Raw genomic sequence first — 16,200 nt, forward strand, 5'->3', positions numbered from 1 at the left:
GTTCTTGCTTAAGAATATGAGATGTTCCTTGCTGGATCAGATCAAGATCCACCTATGCAACGTTCTTTGCAAGAATCCAATTAACCAACTGGTGCTGTGACCCACTAATAACTGGCCAGTGGCTCACATGTAGTCTGTGATTTATCTTTTGCCCATCCCTGATCTACCACTTCTTAGCAGGTTTGTTTTAATCATTCTATCTAACCAGTAGACTGCTGTTGTTTCAGGATATAGACAAGTTTGGGAACGAGATCACTCAACTAGCTCGCCCACTTCCTGTTGAGTACCTAATCATAGATGTAAGTATCCATTATCTTTTTTCTTTTACAAATTAAAATAGGCAAACTTCATCCCAATGATGAAGTTGGAATTTCTGCTTTGTTCCTTACTTTGTCCCTCTCTGCCTTTATTAGAAATCTAAATATTAGCAAGCAGCTCATAAGTCAGTGCAGTTTTCTTTGGAACTAGTAGTGATATGAAACTTCAGAAAAGCTTTTAGCTTCCTTGTTAGCTGCTGCTTGGAGCATCTCTCTGCTCTTACAGAATTACATCTATCCATTAGATGAGTATAAACTGTCACCCCCCACAGAGATGCTAGTGATTGCCTCTCCAGGAGCTTGTTAGCAAATGTCTACTGTACCTTTCAGAGGAGTGATTAAGTGGTCTGCTGCTTATAGTGACTGAGGCAGACATGACTTGACTGCCTTTGGCATCTCCATTGCCATTAGAGACTTCAGCATTGGAAAGAGTCCAGCTGCCTCCCATCACAGGAAAATGGGTGGCTTTCTGGTGTGAAGTAAGGATTTGCATGTATGGTATCTCACTGCATGTTATGGACTGATAAATTGTTACAGCCTTGGATTTAGCATTAAAATAATGGGAGGAAGGCATTTTGCAGGATGGAAGAGTGTAGCACAGTAATTATTCATCAGCAGAAGATTTGATGGTGATAGTAGTGGCACTAGTCTGACTCACTCCAGCAGCCTGAATATTGGCTGCAGACTTGTACTTGTTCCTCCTCCTTGTCCATATATTTACATAGCTGCTCAAGAGTTGGGATATAGACATTTAATGTCTGATTCATGCTCAGAGATAATGCCTTTTGCAACAATTGTGGCCATTGTGTTGAGCCTGCAGACTTTCTATTCCAGTTGACAGCCCAGAAACATATTTATTACTCAAGCAGTGAAGGCATCTGTTTTTGGACTACCTGGGGTATAATTAAGATGAAAACAGATCGACAGAATATGCACTTAGGAGGCGTCTGAAAAGAGATAAAACTGAATTTCTGAAGCCTCTCTTTACAGTTCTGCTTTTTTATTATTCTCTTATAACTTGAGCTATTTCTGCACCTTTAGTTTTGGTGACAAATCTTGTTGGTCCCTGATTGAAAAGTCCTTTGTTGATAAGGCTCCCACTCCACAGAGTCACATTTTGGAGAGGGCAATTCTTCTCTTTCAAAAACAACAGCCTGCAATATTAGTCTGCCTTGGGCAACTTGTGTGAGATCAAGTAAACATGGCCTCCTTTCTGTTGGAAGAGTCAGGATGCAAAAGTCATCAACAGTTCCCATGAAGTTTGCAAGTTCTCCTAAAGATGATGTCTTTGTCTTAATTTTATTATAGTAATCCCCTTTAAAATATGCAGTGTGGAATATGCAGCTGGGGGGAGGACAGTGGGAGTTTGAACCCGTTTTCAGCCCAGCATTCTTACCGTTTCCTATATCAGACCTACTCTAGATCAGCCTGTGCAAGCTTGCATGTTCCTAAATCAGCCATACTGTTTGAAACTAAATTCCTTGATGCAGTCTGCTTGTTTCACCATGCATGCTAAAGTGTCTCCTTGGGAAAAGAGGTGGGGGTTAGATACAATATGTATAAATACTAAACAGCCTTGAGTAAATTCATCTCATAGTTACTCCTTCTGACTCCTCATCTGATTCTTTGAATCTTTCAGCTATTGAAGGTACCCAATTGAGACTTGTATCTATCATACATCTGGTCATTATGTCAAATTCATCATCTGATTGTTGTTCTTTTTAATTTAAGATTACTACTACGTTCCCTAAAGATCCAGTTTACACATTTTCTATTTCTCAAAATCCATTCCCTATTGAGAATCGTGATGTGCTGGGAGAAACTCAGGTAAGTGCAAATCATAGTTGGGGAAGTGGGGGCTCTATACAATTTAATTGATGTTAATATTTAACTGTCATAGGACATTGTACAAAAAAAATGGGTTGGTTGCAGATGCTAAATAGTTGTAAAAGCTCTCATTTGTGTCCTTAGTTGGTTCTTGTGCTGAATTGGTGTGTGGGAGGAACAGTTCTGTGGGGAGAAATTGCACGTAATCATGTAAAGTGTACTCTTGCTGTGAAGTATGTGCATCAAAAGTCAGAACAAAGCTTACACAGATGACGGTAAGAGAAAATTTTGTGCACTGTCGCCATTGATGTACAAATTCTAATTTTTCTTTAAAAACAGAAATGTTAAATTTTGTATCCCAGTAATATCTCTCCCAAGTGCACGTACATATTTGTATATATATGGACCTTCAGCTTTGCTCTTGCCTACTACTAGAACAAAAGGATATTGCAGTATATGACTGAAGAACAAGCATGAACATTATGAAGATGGACTATGCTTGGAGAGAGAGAAACCCAAACCTGACTTGCCTTTTCTGTTCCTGCTGCCTCAATTTGAGCTTGTATCTGTGGGGATATTGATGAACTGTTGGTAGAAACAGTTTAGTCTAGCTCAGCTTTTCACTCTAGATACCCTGGCAACTCCTGGCAGCCAGGAAAATCCACAGATACAGCCTTGCGCTTGGGATATCCTTAAACTTCTGGCCAGAAACTGAATGCAAGTGATAAGAGGTAGATCTACCCCTAACTACCCTTTGTGACTACTTCAAGACAGATGCTTTCAAAGAAGAATACTAAGCTAGGTGCCCACAGGAGCAAGCCTTGTCTAAATTCTCCCAGGTGTTCTGTGCTTTCTTTTTGTTAATTGCTCTCATACCTTGGAGAGAACGTCCAGTTTAGTACAGAAAGGAATTGCAAGTCTATTCTGGTTGGGTTAAGTGTCATAGACGCATAAAAAAGCCAGTTCCTTTTTTCCAATGCACTCTTGAGGTTTGCTCTGACAGTATCCGCCTTTATTCACTCCTGATGCTGAGAATTCCGGTGTCATTCCATATGCCCTCACTGGGCTGCCTACAACTGAATAAAAGGAATCGCTGTCTGCTTTGGGAATGTGTCCTGGTAGAGCTCCATTTACCAGAGTGATTCAGGAGTGTCTGAAATTGATGATGATTTACATTTGTTAGTTACTTTTTCAATGTATAATATAAATGTGGTTAGACGGTAATACAATCTATATTGACAAATCATAAGAATACTGAAATATATTTCATCTTTACTATTTCTACAGGACTTTCACAGTCTGGCTACATATTTGTCTCAGAACACTTCCTCTGTGTTCCTTGACATCATCTCCGATTTCCATCTGCTTCTCTTCTTGGTCACCAACGAAGTGATGCCTTTAAGGGTATGTGATGATGAGAAGGAAGCTATTCTGGTGTCTGACATGAGATCTTGCAAGGAGAGCTATGCATATTTAAGGTGCCAGGCATCTCTGGTCCCCAAATAGTATATCTTGCTTGCCTGGAGGGAAGGCAGCTGCATGGTTCTGTTTACATTCATCATCAGTTAATCGGGGGAGGGAGGGATGCCTTTTCTCAGACACCAGAGGCTGCCCTGTTTTTCAAGTTGCCTCTTCAAGGTAGGTATCAAAGATGCTCAGTGGAATTCAGTGTGGCGATCTCAGCTTGGTCTTTGTGTTGTTTCAAGCAGTAAGCTTGTGGTGTTTGTATTAGTATGTTCTGAGACTAGATGGAGCCAACTTGAATGCTGCATTGACAACTGGAAATGTTTTTAAAATTCTCTGAATCAGAAATAGTTGTTGTAAACCATTGCAAGATCAGTTGCCCAATCTTACCAAGGCCAGCAACTTCCTGTGTTTGCATCTCCTCTCACGCCTCCACTCCCTTTGATTGGCTTGGCAGCTGGAGCCTAGCTGCACAAGAGGCTCTGATTATAACATCATAACAGCAACACTTTAAAAAAAATACGCACCAAGGGGGGTGGGGGTGGGGAACCAAGCCATGTGTTTTCCAGAGGGTTTGAGAACTACAAATATCAAGAATGTGAAAAACAGCTGGGCTACCAGTGGGCAACTGGAGATCAGGGCCTATCAGATTTTCTGCATGTTACATTGTTTGCTTTTGGGTTGTGTATTTTTCCCCTTATGTATAAAGCCCTGATCATTTAGGCTTGCTGTAAAGAAGGGTATGTATGGTGAGGAGACAAGTATGAAGCCAATAAAAAGGAGAGGGACTTTTCATTTTCATTGTCTTTGTTTCATGGGTCATTGTCCAGTTTCTGAACTGAGCTGAAGTATTAGCAATGGCTAGTCACACATATACATGGTCTCAATCTGTACGTTTCCACTCATTACACCACAGAAGCGGCTTCTAGCACCCTCTGCTGTTAGGAGCACAAAATGCTCCCTTCAGCTAAAATCATCTTAGTATAGCCTTGCAACTTGCTATTTGCATATAGCAAGTAACAGTTGCCACCAAATGAACTAGTGAGAGACTTTCACTGTACTATGCCTACCCAGTCATCTGCTGCCACTCACACACACACCCTTCCCTTAGTTATTTTGGGTGCTGTCCTGGCTCTTTGGAGGAGTTTGTGCTGCCAGTTCCTTTCACAAAAATACAGCCCTGTGCCATGGTGGCTGTGTGTGTGGTGCTTTGGCCAGTAGCCCTTTAAAGCATATGGGGCAACACCATGCATGGAGCCATCATAGCACTGCAGGGTATTTGGGGGTCTGATGAACTGGGTGAGCCGTTCGTCCTCTCCTTGTTTTATAGGGTTGCTAGCCCTTTAAGCAGAAAGGGAGCTGGAAAGCACACCTGAGATGTCACTGTGCTGTTATTGAGGTTGGAAACTGAACTGTATCTTTACTGACAGTCCTGGTTTTCAGACAGCTTGGAATGGGGATGAGGAGTAGAGAATCAAGATTTATTATTTGCAAGTCTCATCATATTGTTAAATAAGTTTTCGTGATACTAGGGTTGGTGGGGGATGGCAGTTTTGGAGAAAAGGGATTGTTCCTGAACAAACTCCATTTGCTTCATATATCCTTGGGGAAAACAGGATTAGCTGTGATCTGATCTATCATCTCCCTTTCAGGATAGCATCAGCTTGTTGCTGGAGGCAGTAAGGACCCGGAATGAAGAGCTTGCACAGACTTGGAAGAAATCTGAGCAATGGGCTACCATCGAACAGCTTTGCAGTATGTCATGCCTTTCCCCTTTGATACTAGGAATTGGGCATCTCTCTGCAGAGATGATGGAGAGATTTGGTTTATCTATGTCAGATTGCCCAGTGTTAAATGGTAGATTTCTCTAGTTAATGCAGAGCCCTCCCTATTTGCCAGCCATATTTCCTCTCCTCTGTACAGCTTTGTTCAATTCCATAAACTCCCACATTATATAATTTGTGAGCTCCCCAAGTGTCTGAGGGAGCTTAGAATCCAAAGTTTTCTGTAATGTTCAAGTGAGAATTCACCCTTTAGTTGGAGCCTTTCTAACCCCATCCTGATTGCGGTATTTTATCTTTTTAGGCACAGTGGGTGTCCAGCTGCCTGGACTCCAAGAATATGGTGCTATGGGTGGCTCGACGCATGCAGCAACCTCTTCCATGTGGGCCTGTCAGCACTGCACCTTCATGAACCAACCAGGCACAGATCACTGCGAGATGTGTAGCCTCCCACGTAGCTAGGCCCCATTTGGCTTAGCATTCAGGGCGGCCATTACAGACCAACTGGCAGAAATACAGAGGCAGACCCTTAGCCAGCCGGGACTGTTCTTCCTTCTGGGATGATGCACCATGAGGGTTGGGGCAGGAGGGGTGGGGGGAGTGACCCATATCATGGGCACTCAGTGCCATTCAGCAGGTGACAGCTTGCAGATGGAACTGGATATTCAGTGGGAGAATATGGCACAGCCCCTCTGCCCAGTGCTGCTGCCTTGTCTTTTCTTTGCTCTCAGTATTGTAGAAAGCCAGCCAGAGGTCATGTTTCCCTTGAGCTGCAGTCACACAGGTGGCTCATCAGCTCTGTGGGCACATGGCAATGTGGCCATGCCCCCCTTTTAGCTTGCATGCCACAAGCTTTCCCCAGCCTTAAGCCAGTCAGCGAGGCTAGGCAGCAGTGTTGAAGGGATGACTTGGTTCCCTGGGCTAGCTTGCCTAATATTACTCTCTTGACATGCTTTGCATTTAGCCCCAGAGCCGCTGGGTCATTGGTGCCTGAGTCACTTCAGTCCAGCCTCTTAATTGCAGCTTCCAAACTGAGTGGCCTGAAATGACAGAACATACAGTGGCTTTAGTTTGGGGCTTAGCCTGGGGCTCTATCTTGCCACTAGAGAGAAGAGAAAGCATCCTTCTCAACATGGTGGAGTGTCAACAGTTGGCTGTTGACCTACTTCTTGTCCTGCTCAGCCACAATGACAGCAAAGAGATAGATCACCAACTGTCTCCTGGTGCTTCTCATCTAGGGCTGGGCAACAGAAGATCATTCTTGCCCAAATCAGGCAGTGGGGACCAGCTGGCTTCCTGAACTGGAAGCAGGCAGTAATTTGGCAGCATCGTTCTGGCTGTTTCAGGGTTGGACAGGCAGTTCACAAGCAGTTACTTGCCCCAGATTTCCATATGCCATCATCCCTTTACATTTAAAGCTGTTTCCTGGTACCTGTAGCTGTGAGCAGGCAAAGCTTGCAAGTACTTCCTCTTGCCTATCAGTGACTTAAATAGCATCCCAGCAGGGAAAGCTAAATGGGACATTTGTGGCATCTTGGAATAAGCTTTTTCTTACTCCACCATCAGCCAGGCATATTGCACTGCAAACTCTTGCCTCAAGAACACTAACCTACCTACTGTTCCCATAACCACATCTTAGAAGTACCCTCAGGCTCCTCCTTTCTTCGGATGAGTGAGCTCCTCCATCGCCAGCTGTCCAGAAATGTGCTTTCGTTATCCAAAACATTTCCAGCAACTCTGCCAGCAGTGTTACGTTAGGGCACATTTGGTTCCTCTTCTAGTGGTATTTCTGCACTCAACTAGCCTGCTCATTACCCAGGCATATATCCATCAATTTCACTGTAGAGAAACAAGGCACTCATCTGTTGGGTTATGTGGACAGAGGGCATCCCGTTTCAGACCTTATACCATTGTATCTTTTTAGATGCTCACCACAGCAACATATGCCTCCACCCCACCTACCGGTTTTCATCATGGGTCTGTAGGCCTGGCTCCCAGACAGCTGCCATGAGTGATGTGGTCTCTGCCTTTTCATGGCAGGAAGTATCCTGGGCTTTGTCTGTCGAGTGTTTGAATCACCATTTCATCTGGCCCTTGTAACTGCTGAAAGGACATACAACTCTCTTCTTTTCCTGGGTTTGTGTTTTGACTAAATTCCTTGACCTCACTGGGCTGTAGCTGCTCTTGCTATTCCTCTTCATTCTATTGGTTGCAGAGGTGTTTGGTTTGGACTGGAGTTGACTGAATAACAGCCCTGCAAATAAAAATATATTAAAAGCATCTGAAATGGAAGCTTCCTGGTCCATTATTTCACCACCTTGTCCCCTCTACCTACTTATCTCGTATCCATTTTGAGCTTGTGCAACTTTTGAATTACCAGATCTTTCTCCAGACAAGGTTTTGGATATCTTCTAATCCAACCTCCCACTTGTCCTTGCCTACCCCAAATGCTTGTTATATACTGTGGTCAATATAGGAGGGCAACAAATTATGGCATTTCAGCAGCACTTTCAGCTGAAGATGGTGATGCTTTGTCTTGAGAAAGATGTGGGAGTTCTAGGCAAAGTTTTAGTATCCTGTCTCTATCCAGAGCTCTACCAACTGAGGCATACAGTTCTCTGCCTTGACTTTACTGCCTGTGCAACAAAGGGACAACAAAGCATTTTAAATTGTAAAAGGGATTATACTTCATTGCAAACATTTATATCCCTCAAATGTGCAACTTAGGATTTGTTAGACTCCCAGACAGTATATGAACTTTGTATATATCCTGCCCTACATCAGTTTTCCTGGTCTCATCTGCTACTGTCTCCAGTCACCAGTTGGCAATAAAGACAGTGCCCTGTTGTAGTACTGTTCTTTTCCTTCCTCTGTTTTCCCACTTGTGCCAATTGGGAAGGCAGGTGAACCAGTCACTTCTTTTTTCCAGCATACAGGTTTTTTACTGGCTACAATAAACACTGGCTACAATAAAATGGCACGATTCTTTGGTTAAATCCTCTCACTTGAATACCAGTTTTTTAGGAGTCAGACTTTGAATTCTAGAGAACACCAGGCACTTTTCTAAAGGAAATAGTAAAGAAATGTGTGGCCTCCACACAACCTTGATTTGTTTTGCAGCATGAACTGGCAATGAGAATAATCTTTCCTAACATATTCTACATTATATGTTCAGCAGAGTCAAGTTGAAAAGGTTTTCCTGGACTCTTTCGCTTCAAGCTGCAACTGAAAAATTGTACTTTTGACTGCTCCCCATTGAAAAATAAGAAAACGCTCTCCTTGTCATACTCGTTTTGTGGGTTTATTTATTATTTGATTTATATCCCGCCCTTCCAGCAGGAGCCCAGGGCGGCAAGCAGAAATGCTAAAAACACTTTAAAACATCATAAAAAGACCTTAAAATACATTAAAGCAAAACAAAGTTAAAAATATTTTTTTTAAAAAAGGGTTCAGTCTAACCTGACATACTGTTTTTTTAACCCACGTGTGTGTTTTCTCATACAGGAGAATAAAAATGTGCAGCAGCTCATGAATAAATGAAAAGGTTTGCCACAAGATTTTGATGAATTTATTAATCAGTTATTTGGCAATTACACAGTCACAATTGTGTATAGTAGCATAAACTATTAAAGCAAGCAAATACTTACACAAAACTTCCCTTGCATTTGTTTAAGAATAGTATCTTGTCACAACTGGTTCCAATGAAATACGAGTCATTCACGGTGATGCTCTGCAAAGGGAAAGCATCTTTTAAAGGAAATGATCAGAAGCAACTGAAACCTATGCCCACAATTTGTTTAGCTGTATTCCTAGAGAAGAATATGTAAAATGGGTGGGTTATGAGTTTGGGGTAAACATTGGAATGGGACATCTAGGACTAGCAGGGGTTGTGAGCAGTTGGAATGTTTACATTTAAAAGTGTGGATCCTAGTGAGCCAAATTCTTGACTATTCAAAACATATGCATAATGGGTATCTGCGTGCCAGGTACACACACGGTAATTGGCACAGGTCCCCTGCAGCCTCCAGTTCTGCAACTGCAAATCTAGTTTGTCTGTGAGAATTACTAAATGACAAGTTGCCATAATTATTCTGTAAAATAGCACTAGTAATGGGGTGTGAGATTAGGTCCGGCTTGTGAAATCCTTTTTTAGGTATTACGGATTTGGAAACAATTCAACATGAAACAATTCCACAAGCAGACATCAATATTCATGATTTCTATGAAGTATTCAACACCCATAGAACCCTTCACCCAAGGCCCTTTGGCACTTGAAAGTTTCCTGCCTTGTACGCATATTGACTGGCTTTGAGGGAAACTTCCCTTCTTTAAGCTGCTTTTGCAGTGAAATCCCCTTTGATGGTACTGGGTTTCTGCTTCTGCCCTAACAATTTGCAGTGCCTGCTTTCCAGAAAAATTCTGACAAGGCCCTAATCTGAATTAAGAATTCTACTAAGATCACAATTTTAGATGGGGAAGGGTCTTAATGTTGGCAGGGCTCTAGCAATAAACAATTCTGACACCCTCACAATGTGAGACTCATTTGGCAGGTACGGAGATGACATGAAAATAAGATGACTTAATTTCTGCCCATTAAGGGAGGCCAACATCCAGGATGGTAGTTGATGTCTGGAATATCCAGCAGAGGATTAACTTCAGACTAAATTGATTCATGGAGTGGGAGAACTTGGGACAGGTATTAAAAAGCCATATATTGGTGGTCATATGCACTACTCAACAGCTCTTTTGAGAGATCCACTATGCTGTAAATTAAATGATACTCCAATTAATGTACAGATGTCCCTTACGCTCTCCTTGCTGATCGCCTGGTTTTGGAGGGATTCGCTCTATTCGATTGGTGGGTACTTGCTGCTACAACCAATTTTTTTTGCCAGGGCTAGGTGTTTAGCAGCTTCTGAAGGACTAATCTGGGATGAAAGTCTTCCACGTATTGTAGGGCTTACAGTATTTAGCGTCCACATTATGGGCTTGGCATTGCGGAAAAGGTACCACAAGAAGGAAGTATTGGCTAGCATATAGGATTTGGGCTGCAATGTGTACCATGTTGATTTTGCTAGTCCCTGATCAGCGAAGATGGGCAAAGAAACTGGCAATATTTATGCATGGCTTGCTAGAATGAGCAGCTATAACCTGAAAAAGCAATCAGCCCACTTACTCCTATTTAGTTGCAAAAATATGAGCTTTAAGAAACGCAATTCTGAGCCTCTTCTCTGTGAATAATCTTCCACCCTTCCCTCCAAAAAAACAAACAAACCTAAGTTCTGGGAGGGGTTGTTTTCTTGTCCTAGCCCTTAGCACAGGGGTAGGGAACTTGTGGCCCTCCAGATGTTGCTGGTCGTCACAGTCTTCAAACTCCATCGTCCCTGATCATAGGCCCAGCTGGCTGTGGCCAATAGGAGTTGGGAGTCCAAAGACATCCAGAGGACCACAGTTTCCCTACCTCTGCCTTAACATGAATGGTGGAATTCAGATCCCACTTGGGCCATGAAATTGAATTGCAAACCTTTTTCTGAAGCTCCCTTGCAAACAGAAGGCAGCTTAATTGGGCAGAAGAGCTCTCTTACTCTTTTTCTTCAATTGCTGATGTCCTGAATTGTACTTCAGCGTTCTTTGGGAGTTGTTCCAGTGTCCTGCAGGCATCCTCCCTCTTCTGCCCCCTCCCACCATTTGAAGGAAGCAAGCCATGGCCTGGAGGCCTCTCCATAGACCAAAAGGATCTGTTTGCAATTAGAAGGCTGCTGTGTGGTTTGGCAAAATTCCAGGGTAGTGTGCTATAAGGCGAAGAGAGGCAGATCTTGGCCAGGGAGAGAAGAAAAGCCTCGGACTTGAAAGAGCAATTGCTGCAACTTACTATCCCAGGGTCTCGGTTCAACAGGTAGGGAAGTTTCTTCTTTGTAGTCTATAAGCCTAGTTCTGAGCATTGATAGTCCTTGAGCTACTTTGGGAGAGCTTTCTTCAAAAGGGTTACAGTGTTTTCACTCATGCCAAATCCCTGCCTGCTTTGGGGACATGATTCCTATCCTAGAGTGTCTCCTGTATGCTCTTGGGGCCCATGAGGTACATGCTGTGTTGAGTGTCCTTTTGCTCCCGCAGAGGTTCTGATGTCTTGGATAATTAATAGAAGATGCAAAGAAGTGGCCAAGGATGAAAAAACACCCAGGTTCTGAGCTGTGAAAGCCTGCAAGGAGCTGTAATACTGGCTCTTCTTAGCCTCTAATCTAAGCAATTTATTAGCATGAAATCCCAGGCAAGAATGGAGTTGATAATTGAGCAGAAACAATTGTCTCCAGTCCTGAGAGATGGTCTACTTGTTTCTACGTGGGTTACACTGTTCATGGCAGGTGATACTGTTAATACTACAGAAAAGTGGACCAGATGCCGGTTGAAACCAGATGGAAGCAAAGTAAAGGATGGACTAACATTTTTTTCAACAACAGACCAGGTGAAGAATGCCAGGATGAACAACCTGACTACATAGATAACATTGGTCTGGTCAAAATGAAGGTCTGCTATTGTTGCTCTTAAGGCTACAGATTAGATAATCTGTTCAGTTTTTCATCTGTAATTGCTGTTATAGATGCTGGGATTGTTACGTCTCCTGTCTGCTGCTGCCAGCTCTTCTCAGCCCTCTTTCCAATGCAAGGATGCAGCAAATGCTTATTTGCCAGCTCAGGTGCATCTTTCTCCCCTGCCCCAAACAATTAAAACAAGGTTAATGCCATTCTTGTGGGTACACATAAATGTTTTGACCAAGGGGGAATGGAACTAACTCAAAACCTGGGTCCAGATTCCTGCATCACTTGTTCAAACCACTGCACCACACCCTCTTCATGCCTAGTTCACAAAGACCTACTGGAACTTTACTTATGAGTGGACATATGTGAATGTGATGTTGCTATGGCTACAGAGTCAGAGAGGCCCCCTTTTCCTTTCCATTTGGTATAAACAGCTTGTGATCATCCCAGCTGGAGGGTGTCCATGTGGAAACTGTCAAGGCAGGGATAGGGGTGTGGGAAAGGGACTGGGCTTTGAAGTTGGTTGCAGAGATAGTATTGGGGAAAGGGAGGCTTGTCCAATTCATTTTTCCTTCTCTCATCACTCCACAAAGGCATCATGAGGCAGATCATATCCCTGCTGCTTTTTGTGGTAATCAGCTATGCCATCAAACCAAAGAGGCAGCAGGCAACGTCAGAATGGGACTACAGATCCGAAGGTAATGTGTCAAATTTGCTGTGTGCCAGAAAGTGGACACATGTCACACAAAGCTCATAGTGGTGTTTTTTAAAGCATGTGTTAAAGGCTGCAGCTGGCCAGGTTTGACTATCCTTGCTCAGGTCCTGCAATCATGGTTTTGCAAGAGATACTATTATAGTCCTAGGATACATGGATGCTACCCAGCCATCCCACATTGGACAGATAAAAGGGTAGGCTTGGTTTTTACATTGCAAGTGTAAAAATCCACTTTTCATGAAGGTTTCCGACACAAGACCCAGCTACCTCTCCAATACATTCACATTGTTTTGCAACTGTGAATGAAAGAATATTCCAACTTTCCCTCATCCTTCAGAGCTTTAAGTCCTGTGTGAGCACTTTTAATCTACCCATAAATCTGTTTCCATTCCCCTACATCCTGTCACAATGCCATCTAGGATATACTTCCAGAGAATCAAGCATTCCATTTTAAGAAAGAAATGTCCTAAAAATGTTTAAACATGTCCTAAATGTTTAAAAAATGGCAGATCTGAATTATTTCCCACCTTGCCCTGGCATATTTATATTATATTAGTTGGGGTTTTTTTTTCAAATTGAAAACTTGAAAGTGACTTACAACATTAAAAAACAGATATAAAAATGAGAAAACATCCTAAAATACTTAAGATACATAAAAACAAAGTCCAATGTCTCCTGACCTTACTAGAAACAAACAGAAAATTAAACTGCAAAGGCCTGAGTGAATAAAAATGTTTTTATCTGGTGATTAAAGACAGATAGTGATGACACCAGGCTTGCCTCTCTGGGGATAGGACTCCACAAATGAGAAGGCCCATTCTTGTGTTGACACCCTCTGCACTTCCCTCAGAGGGGTCACACAGAGAAGGGCCTCAAATGACGAACTCAGGGTCCAAGTTGGTTAATGTGGAAAGGGGCTGTCTTTAAGGTATTGGGGTCCTGAGCTACATAAGATTGCACATAAGGCATGTGCAATCTCACCATCAAATATAATAATATCACCATTACTAAAGGGACTTCCATGTTCTCAATGTGTTTGTTTAGTATAATAATCCAGTTTTATTATTTATGTAACCTTATACATCAGCGAAAGTGAAAGGTTGGGCTACAAAAAATTTAAATGCAGTTTATAAACCAAGTTTATTCCAATTTCATCTATCTTAGGATGGATTTCATAAATGCACTTTTTTGTTTGCAGTTATTTAGTCTGACAAATGATCAAAGTTCTGATCTAATGTAAATGGTTGCAAAGTTCCTCCCTCTGCCCCCCCACAGGAAATTGAACTGTACAAGTGCTATAGCTCAGGGAAGGGTGTGTGTTCTTTGATATTACTGCTTTGATATTATCCCACATGGTTGCCTTCGCTCTTCCAGCTGAAAAAGTCAACATGAAGGGATGTGCCAATCTCACTGTCATTCTGGATAACTGGAAGTTTGCTATTGTGACTCAAATCAAGAATCTTCTCCTCTTTGATCACCAGACTGTGTTGCCTGACTATGGAAGGTGAGCCAGGCTGGTGAGGGTGGTGACAAAACAGACTTCTGGTGCAACTTGTGCAAATCTGCTATAGAGTTACCATCTTGGGACCTGCTAGGCATGTATGGCAATCTACCTGGGACTCAATAAAACAAACAAACAGTGTTTACCATCAATCTCAGAAATACATGGCAGGTAGGCTGGGTTTTTGTGGGTTACAAGTTGCAGAGGTTTGGTCTAAAGCAGTGATGGGGAACCTGTGACTCTTCAGGTGATGCTGGACTACATTTCCCATCATCCCTGACTGTTGGCCATGCTGTCTGGGGCTGATGGGAGCTGCAGTCCAACAACATATGGACAGCCTCAAGTTCCCATTCCCCAGGAATAATCAGTTAAATAAGAGATAATTTGTCTGTATCAACACATGCAGCACTGTGGTTGAATCCTCAGTAAATGAACATTTGTTTCGGTACCTAGTTTTTAGATAGTCACCTTGTAACTGTGTACGCATATTCTGCCCATGCAGTTTGGCATTATGGGAAGATACTGGCCTTGCTTAAGCTATGAACTTTTGCCAGAATGCTTCTCTCTTTTGTAGTGTGGATTGTTGTGAAGGTACTCCTTGCTTTGGAAGCCTGTCCATATAGGCCACTATAGAGGAGTTGGTGAGATTTGTTTTACTCCTTTCCTTGCTTCTTTTCTTTCTAGGATTAAACCACTTTCTGATGCCCTTGATGGCCTGTACAAAGAATTTAATGCACTCAAGGAACGGCTTGGAGAACTGACAACACGATTTGAAGGAATGGAGTCTTTTGTGGATGAGATGAACAAAGGCCAGAGCCAGTCTTCTGGTAAGATTCCCATTAGGGTCCCCCAAGCAGAGATGGAGAAAGCTGCTGCCCCCTTGCCAGCCAGGCGTCTGAGACTCCTGATCCAGAAATGGAGGAAGTCCACAGAGTCGCTGACAGATGGAACACAATAGAAACTATTCCAAAGTGTTCCCTTGTTGGTTCCAGAGTGCTTCAGAACTTTCCAATTGCTTTAGAGGCCAAATGTGTCTGTCTATCCCTATATTGCTTCCTCTGAAGACTGTTCCTGAAGATGGATACAGTGAGAGAGACCTAGATAAGAGAAACAGATAGGAGCCCTTCCTTGGTTACCAGATCTAGGACCACAATTTCACTATGTTCTAGTATGTAAAAGATAAGATCTAGATGGATTGCAGGGACTGTGGAATTTAGCAGCATGGTTCCATCAGCAGGGCATTGCACGAGGGTGGTTTGAGTCTCAAAAGGGCCTGTTCCTTAAAATATCCATGTACAAGACCTCATTGTGAAGATGGAAACTTGCCCAGAACTGTGAAAGAAGCAGGCAGGCAGTCCACCTCATACACTTCACCACTTAGTAATACCAGAATTTATATGGTTCTCCTTGCTTTGCAAATTTCCAGCATTGTAGAACCTTCTTCCGAAGAAATACTTGTGTCCTCCTGCTCACAAATTGTAGTGGCTACGGTATCAATGGACAGGCAGTCATTGGAGGTCAAGCATAGTTGAAGAAAGTATCTGACAGCTGCATATGAATGTTAATTTCTCACAACTACAGCTTACACGATAATCCACACAATCCGTAGTAGGAAGTAGTAATGGAAGTAGATTTTCGGTGTACAGAATCTTATGTAGGATGCTAGTGCATAGATTCTTACCTTTTAGATGTTGTGGTCTAGAGTTTCATTTAAGCTTTAAAATATACAGCCTACAAAAATACCGAATGCAACTGATGAATAAGCATAGCTGTTTCCTTGATTGCTAGTGGAGGCAAATGAAGGCAGTAGATAAATAGCAAGGCTGTAGGAGCAACAAGTTAACTCTGAATGCAGACTCCAAATTAGTTTTTCCTGGGTGGCTGTACATGTCTGTTTTAAGTGCAAACTCTCAGAGAGGCTCAGGCTTGCCATTGTAGCAACCTTACTTTTCATAGACATAGGTTTATTTAGACTGAGTGACAAGCACAATAAAAACACAGACTATACGCAGGTATGTGAAAGAAGTGTGCACATGCTGTATTTTGTGATAGCAAATTT

General features: G+C 42.6%; 1 protein-coding gene across 4 annotated transcripts in view; it reads left to right on the forward strand.

Annotated features, from left to right (window-relative positions):
* NPLOC4 (NPL4 homolog, ubiquitin recognition factor) overlaps positions 1 to 7,669 on the forward strand; it is a 106,424-nt gene extending 98,755 nt beyond the window's left edge. For all 4 annotated transcript variants that reach the window (XM_061615720.1, XM_061615721.1, XM_061615722.1 and 1 more), the window contains 5 exons: positions 228 to 299; positions 2,049 to 2,144; positions 3,432 to 3,548; positions 5,261 to 5,363; positions 5,694 to 7,669. In XM_061615720.1, coding sequence (XP_061471704.1) covers positions 228 to 299; positions 2,049 to 2,144; positions 3,432 to 3,548; positions 5,261 to 5,363; positions 5,694 to 5,851 — 546 coding nt within the window. In that variant the 3' untranslated portion in view covers positions 5,852 to 7,669. The remainder of the gene's footprint in view (positions 1 to 227; positions 300 to 2,048; positions 2,145 to 3,431; positions 3,549 to 5,260; positions 5,364 to 5,693) is intronic.
* The last annotated feature ends 8,531 nt before the right edge of the window (positions 7,670 to 16,200 follow it).

The sequence above is a fragment of the Rhineura floridana genome, chromosome 3 (genome assembly GCF_030035675.1).
Source record: "Rhineura floridana isolate rRhiFlo1 chromosome 3, rRhiFlo1.hap2, whole genome shotgun sequence".
Classification (NCBI taxonomy): domain Eukaryota; kingdom Metazoa; phylum Chordata; class Lepidosauria; order Squamata; family Rhineuridae; genus Rhineura; species Rhineura floridana.